The following is a 15468-nucleotide window of genomic DNA, read 5'->3' on the forward strand; positions in this document are numbered from 1 at the left end:
TTTCTCAGAGCCACATACATGGTGAGAATCCAGAGTCTGAGCTGAGGGTGACATCCTTGGACTGAGTTGCCATCCTTTTCCCTGTAGGTTAGAGTCAGGTCAAGTCTTCTGATCTAGTGCAATTTCTCTCCCATATGGGTCCTGCCCTAAGTGCCCAAACCCAAATGGGAAGACAAAGTTCAGAGGGGAGATAGGCACAGTCCAGGCCTCACTGTCCTGTGTATACGGAGTAGAACAAAGTCTGCTTATTACCCAGAAGTCACAAAGAATCACTTCCTGTTTACTTGGAGGTGCATGATGGCCCATTCTGATCTCAAATCTGCAGATATGGTTCGTAGGGTGTAAATTCCTGTGTCTTTCTGGGTGACATTCTTGAGTAGCAGGGTTCCATTGGTACATATTGTTGCTCTTCCATAATATGCATGCCCAAGCGTGCTTGAATTAATGAGGATTGCATGGCTTGCTATCTTTAAGTGGTTGAGTGGAAGTACGCCTTTGTGCCAAGCAAAGCCTTGAAGCTTTTCTGGCAGATTATGAGCCAGTAAAAGAACATTGTCTTCTTCAGCAACCATGGGTGGCACCAACTCAATTGTGAGTTGGGAAGGGGCAGTATGCTTCTTGAAGCCTAAAATCGGTGCTAGAAGGAAATAGAAAGAAATCTGTCAATAGTGAATCCTCTGCATTGGTGGAAAAGTCGGGTCTCTGAGTCTTGAGCAGATATGTCCATCACTGAGCCTTGGTGTGTGGGTGAGGGTGTGCCTATCCTACTTGGTAGAGATCAGCAACATGAGCTCCATGCCCTCAGTGCCACTGAACTTGTCATTTTCTCTGTATGTAACTCTCTCCTCATCTGTCTGCATGACTCACCCCTCACTGCCCCCATCCCTGTTTACAGCCAGAGCACATGGAAAAATGTGCTTCTACTGGTCTCTTCCTTGACAGAATCTGGGTCTTCACACTCTGACTTATTTTGCGTTAGTTCCTTTGTGGTACCTTCTTGATACCCTTGTTCATGTATCTTGTGATCCACTACTAGGACTTTGTTGCCAGGGACCAGTTTGATCCTTTTAGAAAGTCCAATGCCTATAAAGGATTCAGTGGATAAATGAATGAATGAATGAATGAATGAATGAATGCACACTTCAGGAAACTGTAGTTCTATACATTAATTTACCAAATTCTCAGATTCCAAGTTAATTACAGTTTTTCATGCCCTAATTTGATTTTTATGTTTATTTACTGTTTGTAGGGGTGGAACACAAGTGCACATTAATGTTGTATTAGTGTGTACATGAGTGGGTTCATACCACAGTACCTATGTGTAGGTCAGAGGACAGCTTGTGTTACTCAACCCTCTCCTTCCACTATGTGGGATGCGAGGATTGAACTCAGGTCATTACAGCTGACAGCAAGAGCCCATGTCCTTGAGTCATCTCACTGGCCCACTGCACTTTGCTTTTCATTTGAACAGTCATCTTCTCATAGATGGGAATGTTAGTCTCCAGAATATAGTTGCCAAGGTGATTAACTTGATTAAAGAACAATACAACTCTTCTCCTCTGCCCCTTAATATTTCCTGCCCATCAAGAGCTTCCTGCTGCAGAGTCTCTGTCTCCATTGTTGTATCTTTTCCTCTCCAGCAGAAAAGAGAAAACCCAAGTCTCTTCTTAGGCCCTTATCCTCTTTAGGAGACTCTAGGCCATTTTTGAGCGAACCTTTCCCTGCACAGTGTAGGGAATGGCCTGGGTACCTGTAGCAGGAGGACCTGCCATTTTGTGTGCTATTTGCAGCAGATGTGGAAGTGGCTCCATGGCCTCTGCTGTCTGTTCTGTTCTCTATCCCTGGAGAAGATATTAGCTCCAGCACTTCCCCCAAGCCCTATTGTTCTGGTGTTAGCTATGCTGTCTTTCCTTCCTGTGATCTGAGTCTAGGACAGAAGTTGGGGAGACAGGGACACTTAAGATCTCATGGTTCCCTTATCTTTTCCAAAACCCAAGGTTATGTTCATGATGAGAGCCCCAAGAGTCTCTGCTGAGGCTGACATTCTTGACTGAGTTACCCAGCACAGGTCCTCTCTAGAGTCAGGTGAGGAATTATGATCTATGGCAGTTTATCTCCATGATGCATGTCCTGAACTAAATCTTCAAACCACAACACAAGGACACAATGTAGAGGGGAGGTAGATCTAGTTCAGGCTTGACAGCACTGTATATGTATAAATGGAATGAACCCCATGCAGCACTAAAGGTTACAAAGAATGACTTACTGTGTACAAAAAATTCTGCACGTGTTATTTCAGATCTCGAATTTGTATTAAGTGTTTGTAGGATGTAGTATCCTGAGTCCTTCCTGGTGACATTCTTGATCAGCAGAGATCCATTATTGAATGCTGTCTCTCTACCACTGTGTGCAGGCCCCAGCACACATGAATTGGTAGCTATTGCACATCTTGCAATTTCACGGCTCTTGAGCACCATAACTCCTGTGTACCAGGAAAAGGCTTGAACATTCTCAGGAAGGTTGTGCACAAGCAGAAGAACATTATCCCCTTCAGCAGAAATGGGTAGCACTGATTCAGTGGTGAGCTGGGCAACAGTAGGAGGCAGCCAGCAGGTTAAAAGGGAGGCTAGAAGGGAAAAGAGAAATCCATGAACATTGGGACTTCTATATTTGATGGAAAGATGGAGCTTGTATCCTGAGCAGACGTGCTTATCACTTAGCCTGGCTATGTGGGTGACAGTGGGACTGAATATAGGAGGGGATGAGAAGATGACCTCTACACCCTCTGGCCCTGAACCTGTTGCTTTCTCTATGTGGAATTCTCCCCTCAGGTATATGCAGGGCTCACCTCAGGTTCCTGCTTATATTCAGAGTATATGGGCTGAGATGATGCCTCCCCTTCTCTCTTTGTCTAGAGAACCCAGGCCTTCACGTTCTTCTTTTTCTTTTTCTTTTTCTTTTCTCTTTTCCCTCTTTGGCCCCAGTTCTCTGACTATTGTTGTGGAATAATCTTTTTGTACACTGTGAAGATTTGTTAGTCAGGTTGGTTTAATAAAAATCTTAATGGCCAGTACCTAGGCAGGATTTTCAGGGCAGAGAGGATACTGGGAAGAAGGGTAGAGACATGTAGAATCAACAGCCAGAGACAGAGGAAACAGGAAAGCAGCACTGGCATTATAGAGTAAAAGTAATAAAGCCACAAGGCAGAAAGTAAATTAATAAAAATGGGTTAATTTAAGTTATAAGAGATAGTTAGAAACAAGCCTAAGCTATCAGCTGAGCTTTCATAATTAACAATAAGTCTCCATGTCGTTTATTTTGAACCTGGCTGTCTGGACAGAAAAGTCCAACTAAAAATGGCACCCAACGTCTGGCCATATATATCCACATAAGATCTGAGAAAACTTAAATGTTCTAAACACACAAAAACAGAGCTGAACAGGGCTTCCTAGTCTTGTGTCTCTCATGCTGGACATGATATAGAGACACATCTCCCAGCAGCTGCTTGTATGATTGAACCACCAGTATGCCATGAGCTAAGCCGCATGGCAGGTTTAAGGTTTTGCTCATGAAGACAAAAAAGGTTACAGATATGCCGTAAAGCAGGTTCATATGGGAAAATCCTCTAAACACACTACAATGTGTTTAACAATGTACATAGGCTTAAGGAAAAATGGGTATAGACACTCATAGGAAAAATAACTAGTTTAAAAATAATAAAGTCTTTAAAGAGAGAGTGAAGTAATAGAAAAAATAAGCCATGTAAGGATGGAATACACAGGGAGTCTGGATCCTATATGGTGTCTTGTTAACTTTGAATTTTTTAAATGCTAATGTAAAAAAACAATAGCTGCTGAGAGACATTGGATTATGGAAACAACTAAATTAAACCAACGTATATATTTTTAAAATGTCTTAACTTTAAAATGGAAATTGGGCAGTGTGTTGTGTTGTAGGAGAGGTAATGCTTTTGTTTCCATGGGAAACAAAAGGCTGTGTATTCCTTCCAGATTAATAGAGATCAGATTTGACCACAGGAGACCTCCTGAGTATCTTAGCTACAGACATGTGGGAGGAAGCCAAAAAATGCTACAGGACAGATGATCTGTAAACTGATCCCTTGACATGGGAACAGCTCTGAGATGAGATGAGACATGATAAACCTTGTTGATGACAGAGGCCTTATGACTTACAATGACACATCATACTTTCTTATGGCATGGAGAGATGCACATTACAGTTTGATTATACAGTCCAAAAAGGTTTATACACTTGACAGATGCCTTTTACCTGACCAAACATAAAATAAAATTTCATCTTTTATTGACTTTTGCACACTGCATATTCCATACTTGTGTTAAAGCAGGTAAGTATGTTACCTTTGAAAGTTTATGTGTTTTTGAAACAACAGGACCAGATACCAATGAAAAAGAGTGGCCCAGGTGAACCAGTATCTCAGAGTGCTTTTGCTGCAGTTTCACGAGAGTTCTGCATCCAGAACAGCTTCAAGGCCAGCCAGGAATTCAGTTAAGCCTTGCACTTTCTGATTGCATGGAGACTGAACAACAAATAATGCAGCTAACTCTCTCAAGATTTGACCATTATCCCAATTTTCTCAGGGTCTTCTAAAGATGTCAGTCCCCCAGATAACAGCAATCAGTCTAGAGAACATGACACCCACATTCCCAAGAGGTGGGGTGGATGGCTTTTGGTTATTTGATGGGTTATAGATGTTTGTCATCATTTAGGGGGGTTGATTACAAGTTGATATTGGTAATGGCCAAGGGTCTCTTTCTGAAGGAAAAAGGGGGCGTATAGTATAAAAATGATGAGATAAAAGGGTGGACTGTTGAGTCTACTTTTAAACAAACACTAGTCTCAAATATTTTACATTGGTATGGATTTTTGTATATTGATGCAAATTTAATGTTATTTTGTTATACTGTATATATGTTTCTACTCTTGTTTAAGATATTATACCTATGCAGCTCATTTAAAAAGGTTGTATAAAGCTTTAGTCTTTGAAAGCTATTTAGAGTAATAAATACAGGTTAATAGTCATCTATATCTATGAAACTAATAGCTGTGTTAGGTATATTTTTAAGACCATACAGAGATATATTTAGGATAGATAGGTGATCTTCAAACACTTAAAAGACCTACATAAGATGGCATTTTAAATGTTTTAATAGCATAAGGCTTTTCATTCCAATGACTCATGTCTTCTCCTGGTGTCACCATTCTACTTCAAAAAAGAATGATGGGCATCAAAGAACCTCTATATGGCATTTGCTTTCTTTGCGGCAAAAGCTAGCTATCTGAGCAGGGAACTGCTGTTGCCTCAACTGCTGACATGCTGTCCAAACTGGACCAGCAGGACACAAAGTAAAATGACTGCTGAACTTTTCTAAGACAGGGTAGGCTTCACAGATAAGTCTGTCAGATATCTTAGGCCTATAGGCCAAAGATGGATGCCTCAACATTGCAGAGGAATCTTGGGTGACTGTCCAGGCAGCCAGTGTTCCTGTCATTTTAGTTTTGGAAATTGCTTGCTCTGCACTTCTTGTTTACTAAAGCAATATTATATCCTTCTGGGGTCAGTCTTTGATGGAATTGAAGACTAGATGGTCATAGTTTTCCTTATTTATGATAGAAGGTAAAGTAGGTACAGAGCTTTGGCCTTATCAAGATAGAATAAATAATGGAGTATTTTTTCAACTATGCCAAATACAAATGGACAGGACATTGTAAATGTAATTTTTACCTGATAATTGTTCTTATTGTTTATAGTTTCATTATGCTAGAGTTAAATCCTTTCCTTTTTATTTAGACAAAGAGGAGGAAATTTGGAATAATCTTTGCATACACTGTGAGATTTGTCTTTTGGATTGGTTTAATAAAAAGCTGAACAGCCAATAGTTAGGCAGGATTTTAGGGACAGAGAGGATGCTGGGAAGAAGAAGTGGGGAGATGTGGATAAATGCCAGCAAGAGATGGAAGAAGCATGAAAGCCACATGGGCAGTGTAGAGTAAAGGTAATAAAGCCATGGGGCAGAAGGTAAATTAATAGAAATGGGTCAATTTAAGTCATAAGAGCTAGTTTGAAGCAACCATAAGCTATCAGCCAAGCTCTCATAATTAATAATAAGTCTCCATGTCATTCATTTGGGAGCTGGCTGCTGGGAGAGCAACATCCATGTACCTACTACTCCTAGACATTCTTTCAGGTTTGTCTTTTATCTCACTAGACCAGGGCTTCATGAGAACCAAGATGAGCCTGACATGTTTGGAGAGTCCAATGCCTGATAAAGGCTTGGATACTTTTGGATGAATGGGTGAATGTATGTTCCAGGATCCTCTTATCCAGGAGTGTATTTACAAAGTTCCCACATCTGGAACTAATGATATCTTTGGTACAAAAGTTTGATTTTTTTCTTAGTTTGTATACTTTGTGTATGTCATGGGTGAATGTATGTATGTGTGTGTGTACTTGTGTGTCTCTGTGTATGGGTGAGTGTGTGTATAGCATGGACACAGATGTAAGATACTTTGTAGGTGTTGGGGATTTAACTGGTGTCTTAGACTTCGCAACCATTACCATTACCATTAAGTCTTCTCAATGACTTTCCCTAGTTTGATTTTTAATTTTATAGTCACCCTCTCATGGTTGGAGACATCAGTCCCCAGGATATAGTTGTTAAAGTGATTAACTTAGCTTAGAGAAAAATGGGGCCTTTTTTCCATTTTACCATCTCATATAACTAAGAACTTTCTGCTGCCGAGTGACTGTCCCTGTCTGTGTCCTCTCCTCTCAAGCTGAGAACAGAAACCCTGAGTCTCCCCTCAAGATCTTGTCTTCTTCAGGGGACTCTAGCCAGGCTCTGAGATGCCCCTCCTCCCACAAAGTCAGATAGTGACCTCCTTACCTGTGAGCAGGAGCCACTGCCAGGAGAAGCAACCCATGCAAGGAAGTGCAGCAGAGTCCATCATGGCCCCTGCCACCTGCTCTGTGCTCCCTTTGTGGAGAAGGGCTTCAGCTCCAGCACTGTTCAACACTCTGCTGTCTTAGTGTTAGCTCTGATGTCCTTCCTCCCTTTTATCTGAGACTTCTCCCAGGTAGAAGCCCCTCCTAGAATCACATGTTGTAAAGACACAACAATTCATTTCCCTCTCTCTTCCATCCTCTGTCTTTCTCCCCTTTCCTCTCTTTATGTCTCAGACCTCCAGACTGCACGATGAGCAATAAAGCTGACAAGTCTCCTCATGCCCTAACAGAAAAACACCCTAGAGATGACTCTGTGGTGTCCTTGGCCTTGGGTCTGTCAACACCAAAGAGAGAGGACCCCCCTCCTCCAGTCCTTTCTGTGTATCCTTTTTGAGCAGAAATCCAGCTAAGTGCTTAGTTATCTCTGTGTGTTCCGGAAAGGCAGGACTTACTTCCAGCAGGGATATGACAGAGATACCTATGAGGGGTAGAAAGGGACCTGCTTACTGATGCCTGTGAGAGGGAACTCAGTCATCACCATCATTCACCAGTCAGGGGCAGAGGACAAAGAACAATTGTATCAGGAGTTACATGTTCTCGATGTGTGGGAGTAGGTCTCCTGTGTGTCCTGGGTAAGAGGACTTCTGGCTTCATCATCATGTGGATAGTCTTGAGTAGCTACTCCCATTTCCTGCTTTGTTTAATCTGTGCCTCACATATGCCCATATCCTTGTTGATTTCTCTAAAATGCCCATCTTCTGCCTGGGTGATTACACTCTGGGAAGTCTGTCTTTCCCCCAAGGGAAATGACAGGGCACAAGGATTACACAGGGTCTCCTGGCAGAGCAGTATGTTCAGAGACATAATAAGTAGCCAGGAGGCCAAAGAAAACTTATGAGAGCAACCTCTAGAATGTTGGGGATAGGGACAAAAACCTAGTTGCAAGTTAAGGCTGTGTCTCATGGAAATAATTTCCTAAGTGTTGATTATGTGTCTGGATGTCACACTTTGGAGAGCATGATGAAACCTGTAGCACTTGTCTCAGGCTACAGTATGAATGATGATCAGGCTTAAATGTTGTGACCTGAACTGATGTCTGGGCACAGGTGCATTGTGGAGACAATCATGTTGTTCACTGTGGCTCTCCAGACCTCCTGATTCCTTCCAGTTCCTGATGAGCTTAGGGAAAATTGGAGATTTTTCTTGGAACTCCTAGTCCATAGGGAGAAGTAGAATGCACCTAGGGTATGGGCATCCATAGACAGAGCCATGTACTTCCAGCATTTCAAAGGAAATCCTGGGGCTTTATCTTGACATCTAAAAGAAAGCATGCTAGCATGGAGGCCACTCTTGCTCTTGGTGGATGCCTCTTTTGTGTCTACATTCTTGAATCACTTTGCCCATATGGTGCTGTGGGATTTGCATATGAAGATATAAAACTATGTGGAACCCAAATGAATATGCTTTGTGCTCTTGCCAGAAAACTGTTTGTTCTAACTTTGCTTCTACTGTTGTGATAAATGCCCTGACCAAAAGCAGCTTGGTGGAGCAAAGAATTTACAGGCCTGACTCAGGTCAAATCCATCATTGAGGGAAGTCGGGGCAGACACTCAAGACAGAAACCTGGAGGCAGGAATTGAGGAGAACTGCTTGCAGGATAATTCTCTCTCTCTCTCTCTCTCTCTCTCTCTCTGTCTCTGTCTCTCTCTCTGTGTGTGTGTGTGTGTGTGTGTGTGTGTGTGTGTGTGTGTGTGTGTGTGTGTGAATCAAGACAGTCTTTAACACATTTAGGCAGAGTGACCTGGAGAAAACACTGACTCAACTGAGTCTCTTTTAGCCCTACATCTGGGACTTTAGGCTGTGTCAGTTTCACAATAAATGTTAACTAGAAAAGGACACTCCATGATCTCCAAGGCTGTGTCCATCCCTGCTGTCAGTGATCATCACATGTGCTCATGTCCACAGCTTCATACATCCAGATCTTCAAAGCCAGGACTCAGCTCAGAGGCAGCCTGCCCTAAGGTTCACTTTCCCATATCACTGATCCTCAACTAAGGGTCCATCGGTGACATTTTTCACCCCCAAGAAGAAGAGTAGTGAAATTAGTAACATGTTCTGTTCTGACTGAGGACAGGCCCTACAGGCACCTTCATTTCTCCTTCCAACCACAATGGCACCAGAGGTGAGTCAGTCTCCAGGTGAGACAGGAGCAGACCTGGTAGCAGAGCTCTGAGCTGCTTTTTGTCTCCCATCTATGGTACGTTTTCACCAACCATTTGGGTTAACCAACTATGAAGCATGTTTCAAAACCCTGGGTGTTCTTTGTAGGTCATGAATGTCATAAAAGGAAAAGGAGAGGACATGAAGACATAGCTTAGTGACAGAAAGAAATCTACTTGGCCTTAAGGTTCCTACCTTCCCCTGAGATGTCCTACCCACTTCCTGGGATTTTTCAGATCTCCACACATCACAGGCCCAGCATGGGAGAAGTCAGAGAGGCAGAAAGATAGATGACTCAGAGCCAGTAAATAGATGATCTGGAGGCTCAGTAAAGAACTGAGATTGGTTGAATCCACACAGGCTAGAAATTATCTTCTGTGTCTTTCCAGAAAACCAAAAGCCTCAACTCTAAAGCTTAGTGTAGATCCACTCATCAAAGAATGTAGTTTTCTCAGTTGTGGTCCTATTGAGGCCAATGGCAGAGCTATGGAAGAGGCAGGTATGTGGTTGCTATTAATAGTGATATCCAGGAAAACGTGTTTTTATAAGGATCCTGGAGGTCCCCCATTGATCAGCCCCTTAAGACTACACAGATGGGTGAGGGACTTCATGACAGGAGAGAGTCAGGGGTTTGTTCTTGAATGGAAATAAGAGTCTAAGTTAGTGATGTAAATAAGTTACTGATGGGGCATCAGGTGAGAACAGAATAAAGCCACTTCTGATATCAACAGAGGGAAGGGGGAGTCCCTGAGCTATACAAGGCCACGGTATCTCTCTGGGTTATGCTACAACCAAAATTAAATAGATTCCAATCACAGATCAGGGTGTAGCTTAGCGGGAGGGTGCTTATCTATTATGCACAAGGCCCAGGCTTCCATCACCATCGGCACACACATTAAAAAGACTGTTTTCATGTGTTCACTAAGACTGAGTCCAAGATGCCCCTTATTATTCCATCACTGGAGGTAACCTGGTCCCACTCCAAACAGGAAGGACCCTCAACCCCGTTCCTGTCTCAAGGATGGTTTTCTTGGGGATAGCAAAGGATGCCATGTCCAACCTACGTGTCCACGTGGTTGCTTCGGTTCATGAACCCAAGAGTGAGTGAGAGACCATGCTCTGCTCCTTGTGTTTAGATAGTTGCAGTCATGAAGGAATGAAATTTATTCTCAGCTAGCATTCAAGTTGACTGTATCATTTCAGTTAGTTATCATTTCAGTATGTTACCAGTTTAACACTCATAAAATCCTAAGTCATTCATTGTGACACTGGTTAAATGAGAGTCATGTTTCCTTCAGGCACATACACCCTGTCACCATGTGAGAGGCTCTGACCAGTTGACCACCATAGGCAGTTTGTATTCTGAATCTCAGTTTTACTCTGTGGTGTTAGAGTTGTCCTTGTGATGTTGGCCTTGGGTAGCAGTGCTGTGCAGAACACCCCTGTGAGACCTCTGATTCTTGAAAAGGCTGTTTTCATCCAGTGTTGGTCTCTGTCACCTCCATCCTGACCATGTTTTTGGGAACCAGCCAGAAGATGACTCCCACGCAGATGCAGGAGGACCTGAGTGCTCAGAGATGGTGGGTCTCCTGTGCTGTGTGGCAGAAACAGTCTTTATAATGTTTGAACTGAGCTGCAGAGATGGATGGTGTAGACCTAAAAGGTGGAGTCAGAGCCCCATTGTCTCTTCTGGTCCTCACTGACCCATTGTCTACCTGGCACCACAGAATACTGTGTCCCTCTAGCTGAACTGACATCCACTGCCTGGGCCAGTGCTCTTCAAGGCTTTGCTGTTTGAGACTGTCCTACAAATAGGAAATAATAAGACTTCCCATTGATTTTCCCTGAAAAGCACCGAACCCTGTCCTCAGAACTTGATGTGTGTACAGAAATCTCACACCTGAAATCAGATCTGACTGGTAGAAGGTAGAGAGGAAGAATTTGTGGGAACTCCAGCTGGTGGGGCCAGGGGTGTTCGGCCTATCTGGGTTAGGGATTTGGGATACATTCTCCATGTGAGACTATTGTTGCTCATACCCAGGATCTAAGGCCAGTCCCTAAAAGGATTGTTTCTCTAAAGAGCACAATGAGGTATGCTGAGAGACAGATGCTAATGTTGTTTGAAATAGTGACACTTTGAGCAGAGAGAGCCCTGTGTTAGATGCAGGGTCTATTGGAAGTGACAAAGCAAAACCCTGTCCTTCATGTTCCAGGAGGAGAGACAATGGCACATCAGAAAACACATGACTTCTTGTCTAGTACGTGAGCTGCAGAGTCATGGAATTCTGCAGAAATTCTCTAAAGGTAGGGGGCTGAGTTCTAGAATCAAATCTAACTGTCTGTTTTCATGTCCTGACCCAGACATCCCGTCAAGCTGCTGATGACAAAGATTAACATCTCTGAAAAACAGCTCCTCCCCCTCCACAGACACATGAGAAGGCCTCCAGGGTGGAGACACTGGATACGTGGCTGCAGACAGACAGCTGGTGCTTCACATCTGCCATGCATGACTCTTTAAGCCCAAGCAGAGAGAGCCCTGGGTTAGATTCAGGATCTATTGGAAGAGACAAAGCAAAACCCTGTCCTTTATGTTCCAAGAGATGAGAGTGCCACATCAGAAAACACATGATTACCTCTCTGGTAGGTGGGCTGGGGAGTCCCAGGATTCAGCAGAAGTTCTCCAGATGCAGTTTTTTTGTGACTGTTTCCCAGATATAGGACTCATGATAAATGAATGTTGCAACGTCTATAACACAGTCTTAAACATAAACAGGGCCCTGACACTGAGACAGGACAGCTGTCTAGATCAGCAGTGTCTGTTACAATTTGCCTGAAGGAGAGCTGTCTACAGACTTAATGATCCCTGAGGATACTGAGGTGTCAGGATAACCCAGGTTCTCTGTTCCTCCCTTTGTGGACCCTGACACTCCTGTGAAGTCTCATAAGCCTATCAGAACAGTTGGCCAACGACATAGGCACTGGTGTAGCTAGGCTCTCCATATTGACTCATAAGGAGATGCCCATGTAACCTAGCTGAACTGTGGCTCCCTTGGCAGAGCACTGGATGGTTCCATGAGCTAGGAGACTCAGATAGCTGAGAAGTCGTTCTTCTCTGTTAGCTCAAACAGGTCAAATTCCAGCCCCACTGACACTCCCCCAGGTCACCAGAAGTCAGGAGTCTGGGACAATGATCCGGATCTCCGGATCCAGAACTTCCTGGTGGTTCTTCCCCTAAGAAGGTTAAGTGGTGTTTTTTTTTTTTTCTTGGTTTTTCGAGACAGGGTTTCTCACCTTTCCTGGAGCTCACTCTGTAGACCAGGCTGGCCTCGAACTCACAGAGATCTGCCTGGCTCTGCCTCCTGAGTGCTGGGATTAAAGGCGTGTGCCACCACCACCCGGCAAGAAGGTTAAGTGTTTTGCTCAGCCAGAACCTGCTCCAGTTCCAGAGAACTTTCTTAGGGCTAACATTTATGGTGAGGTTCACACAATATGCCCTTATTCCACCATACAACCTCCTCTCAGCAGAGTGAATTCAGATAAAAGATCCTAATATTGCAGTTTCTACTCTGGTTGTGTCCTGCACTAAATGCTCAAATCTAATATGGGCACAGCATACTGGCAGGGATTAGGCAAAGTTCAGACATGATAATCTCTTTGTGCAAAGGAGAAACACCCCACCTAACACCTATATGTCAAATAGAACCATGGACTTTAATGAACACCCACAGAGGGGATGATACACATGTTTTTTTTTCAGTTTCAACCTCACCATTTCAGATTTGTAGGGTAAAAATTCCTGTGTCCATCTGGATGATATTCTGAAACATTAGAGATCCATTGGTACACATGATCACTTTGCTACTGTGTGCAGTCCCCAGCATATTTTGATTGTTGGTTATTATAAAATGCATGAGTTCATGGCTGTCAACCACAGCTACCCCTTTGTACCAGTAAAAGGCTTTGACCATTCTCTGGCACATTAAAAACAAGTAGAACATTTCCCCTTCCCCTGCATTGTGTAACAGTGATTCAACAATCTGTTGAACAGTATGGGGAGGGTCCTGTTGAAAGAGAGGCTAGGAGCTGGAGAGATGGCTTAGGGCTTGAGAGCACAGACTGCTCTCCCCAGCATGTGCAAGGCAGCTCAACACCACCTGTAACTCCAGTTCTAGGGAGTCTGACCACTCTTCTGTGTTCTACAGGCACTACATGCAGGTAATACAAGAGAACACATGCAGGCAAAACACCTATATACATCAATAAACCCTTAAATAGTCCTTAAAAATGAATTAAAAGTGAAACTAGTAGAAAGATAGGGGAATCTTGAGACCTTTGCATTTGGTGGGATGTTGGGACCCATGTCCTAAGCAGTTATGTTCACCCCTCTGCCTCCGTGTGTGTGTCTGGGTGTGTCTACAGAAATTGATGGACAGGAGCTACATGACATGACCCCCTTTCAGTCAGTGCTCCTGAACATGTCATTCACCCTGTATGGAACTTTCTTCTCAGGTTTCTAAATGGTTCACCCCTGACTGCCTTCAGATCTCTGCTCACACTCAAAAGCATATGGGACTGTGGAGGGGATGCCTTCCCTAACTGCTTTCTCTAGAGTCCCTAGGTCATCTCTTTTTCATTTTACTTTATAAGATTTATTTTAATTTTATGTTTGTGTGTGCTTCCATGCCCTGTGTGTGCAGGAGCACTCTGAGGCAAGGGAGCTATGTGGAATGCCCTGAAGCTGGAGATAGGCGAGCCTGTGAAGGCCCTAAGATGGGAAATTAGCTCAGGTCCCCTGGGAGAGAAGCAAGTGATTTTAACCACCAAGCCATCTCCCCAGCTCTCATCTCTCCTTCTCTTGCTCTGTTGCTTTCTAGTTCCAGTCAACGCCCGAATTTACCTTCTAGATGCCTGTCTGTCTTCCAGGCCATTGCAGCTAGAGTTTTGGGACGACAGGAAGGTGGGAAGGTACATTATCTGATAAAGGCTAGACACATATGGATGGATGGATGGATGGATGGATGAGCAAAACAGCACACTGTCTTTAGAGGGAGTCTCATGTTCACAGATAATAAAATATACTAATAATCACAGTTTTATTTTTTTAAATGTACATATTTATGCATTTTCTGTACACGTGTATGAGACAGGAAAAGGGAGAATGTGTGTGCATGTTTACTCATTTTCACATCAGTGAGTGGGATATAGAGGTTAGAGGACATGAGGGAGTTGTTTCTCTCCTCCCATCATCTGGGATCTGGGAATTGACTCAGCATGCCAGACTTGGCCACAGCCTTGCCAAGCCTTTACCCACAGAACCATCTCAGTGGCCCACTCAGCTCTGATTTCATTTGGAGAATTACCCTGTCATGGTGTGGAAAATTAGTCTTCAGAATATGAAGGGTAATGGTGATTATTATTATTATTATTATTATTATTATTATTATTATTACTATTGGTTTTTCAAGACAAGGTTTCTCTGTGTAGTTTTGTGCCCTTCCTGGAACTCACTTTGTAGACCAGGCTGGCCTCGATCCACCTGCCTCTGCCTCCCGAGTGCTGGGATTAAATGGTAATTAATTTTGAGTAGGGAACAATCTGGTTGCCCCACCCCTTACCATGTCCTGTTCACCAAGAAATTCCTGCTACTGAACCACTGTTCCCCCTGTCCTCTCCCTGTGCTCTGCAGGAACAAACCCTAAGTCCCCACTCAAGCTCTTAAATTCCAGCCATTCACTGAGTTCCTCTCCACTTATCCACTGTCAAGGCATGGTCTCCTTACCTTAGGTAGGACACAGGTCTGAACCTTAGGTCAGATTTCCACAGCCTTAGGCAACATCTTCTGCAGCTCAGTCTAGGACAGAGAGACAGACATGGAGGAAGCAGGAAACTAGAACATACAGAATGAAAGAAAGATAAAAATCCCCAAGGCAAAAGGCAGATGAATAGAAACATAAATTAAGTTATAAGCGATAGTGGGACAAGTCTAAGCTAAAGCTGAGCATTCATAATTAATAACAAGTCTCCATGTCTTTATTTGGGAGCTGGCTGGCAGCCCAAAGGAAATTCCAACTACACCCTCCCTTGGCACTCATTAACTGCCTATAGTTCTTCATTTAGGGGTGGACCTCTGTGAGATTACCCCATCCATACTGGTATGTGAAGTGATGGTGTCATCTTTCATGTCTCAGATGGCCCTAAGGTTGAAAGTTCTTAGATGCAGCTTCCCTCTCATAAACAGAAGACACAATCCCACAGTAAGTGTC

General features: G+C 43.5%; 1 protein-coding gene across 1 annotated transcript; it reads right to left on the reverse strand.

Moving 5' to 3' along the window:
* Positions 1-269: 269 nt before the first annotated feature.
* Positions 270-6990, reverse strand: LOC131925656 (carcinoembryonic antigen-related cell adhesion molecule 3-like). The gene is made up of 3 exons (XM_059281024.1): positions 6927-6990; positions 2267-2626; positions 270-637 (listed from the first exon to the last, which is right to left on the reverse strand). The coding sequence occupies exons 1-3, from the start codon at positions 6988-6990 to the stop codon at positions 270-272; spliced, it is 792 nt and encodes a 263-aa protein (XP_059137007.1).
* Positions 6991-15468: the final 8478 nt, after the last annotated feature.

Source organism: Peromyscus eremicus, chromosome 1, assembly GCF_949786415.1.
Source record: "Peromyscus eremicus chromosome 1, PerEre_H2_v1, whole genome shotgun sequence".
In the NCBI taxonomy this organism is placed as follows: Eukaryota; Metazoa; Chordata; class Mammalia; order Rodentia; family Cricetidae; genus Peromyscus; species Peromyscus eremicus.

Bases quoted from the DNA above. Each gene is read 5' to 3' on its own strand.
- LOC131925656 (XM_059281024.1), bottom strand. From the start codon at position 6,990: ATGATGGACTCTGCTGCACTTCCTTGCATGGGTTGCTTCTCCTGGCAG. The intron at 2,627-6,926 runs GTAAGGAGGTCA...TTTCCCTTCTAG, and splicing joins GCAGTGGCTCCTGCTCACAG to CCTCCCTTTTAACCTGCTGG. The intron at 638-2,266 runs GTAAGTCATTCT...ATTTCCTTCTAG, and splicing joins TGCAGAATTTTTTGTACACA to CACCGATTTTAGGCTTCAAG.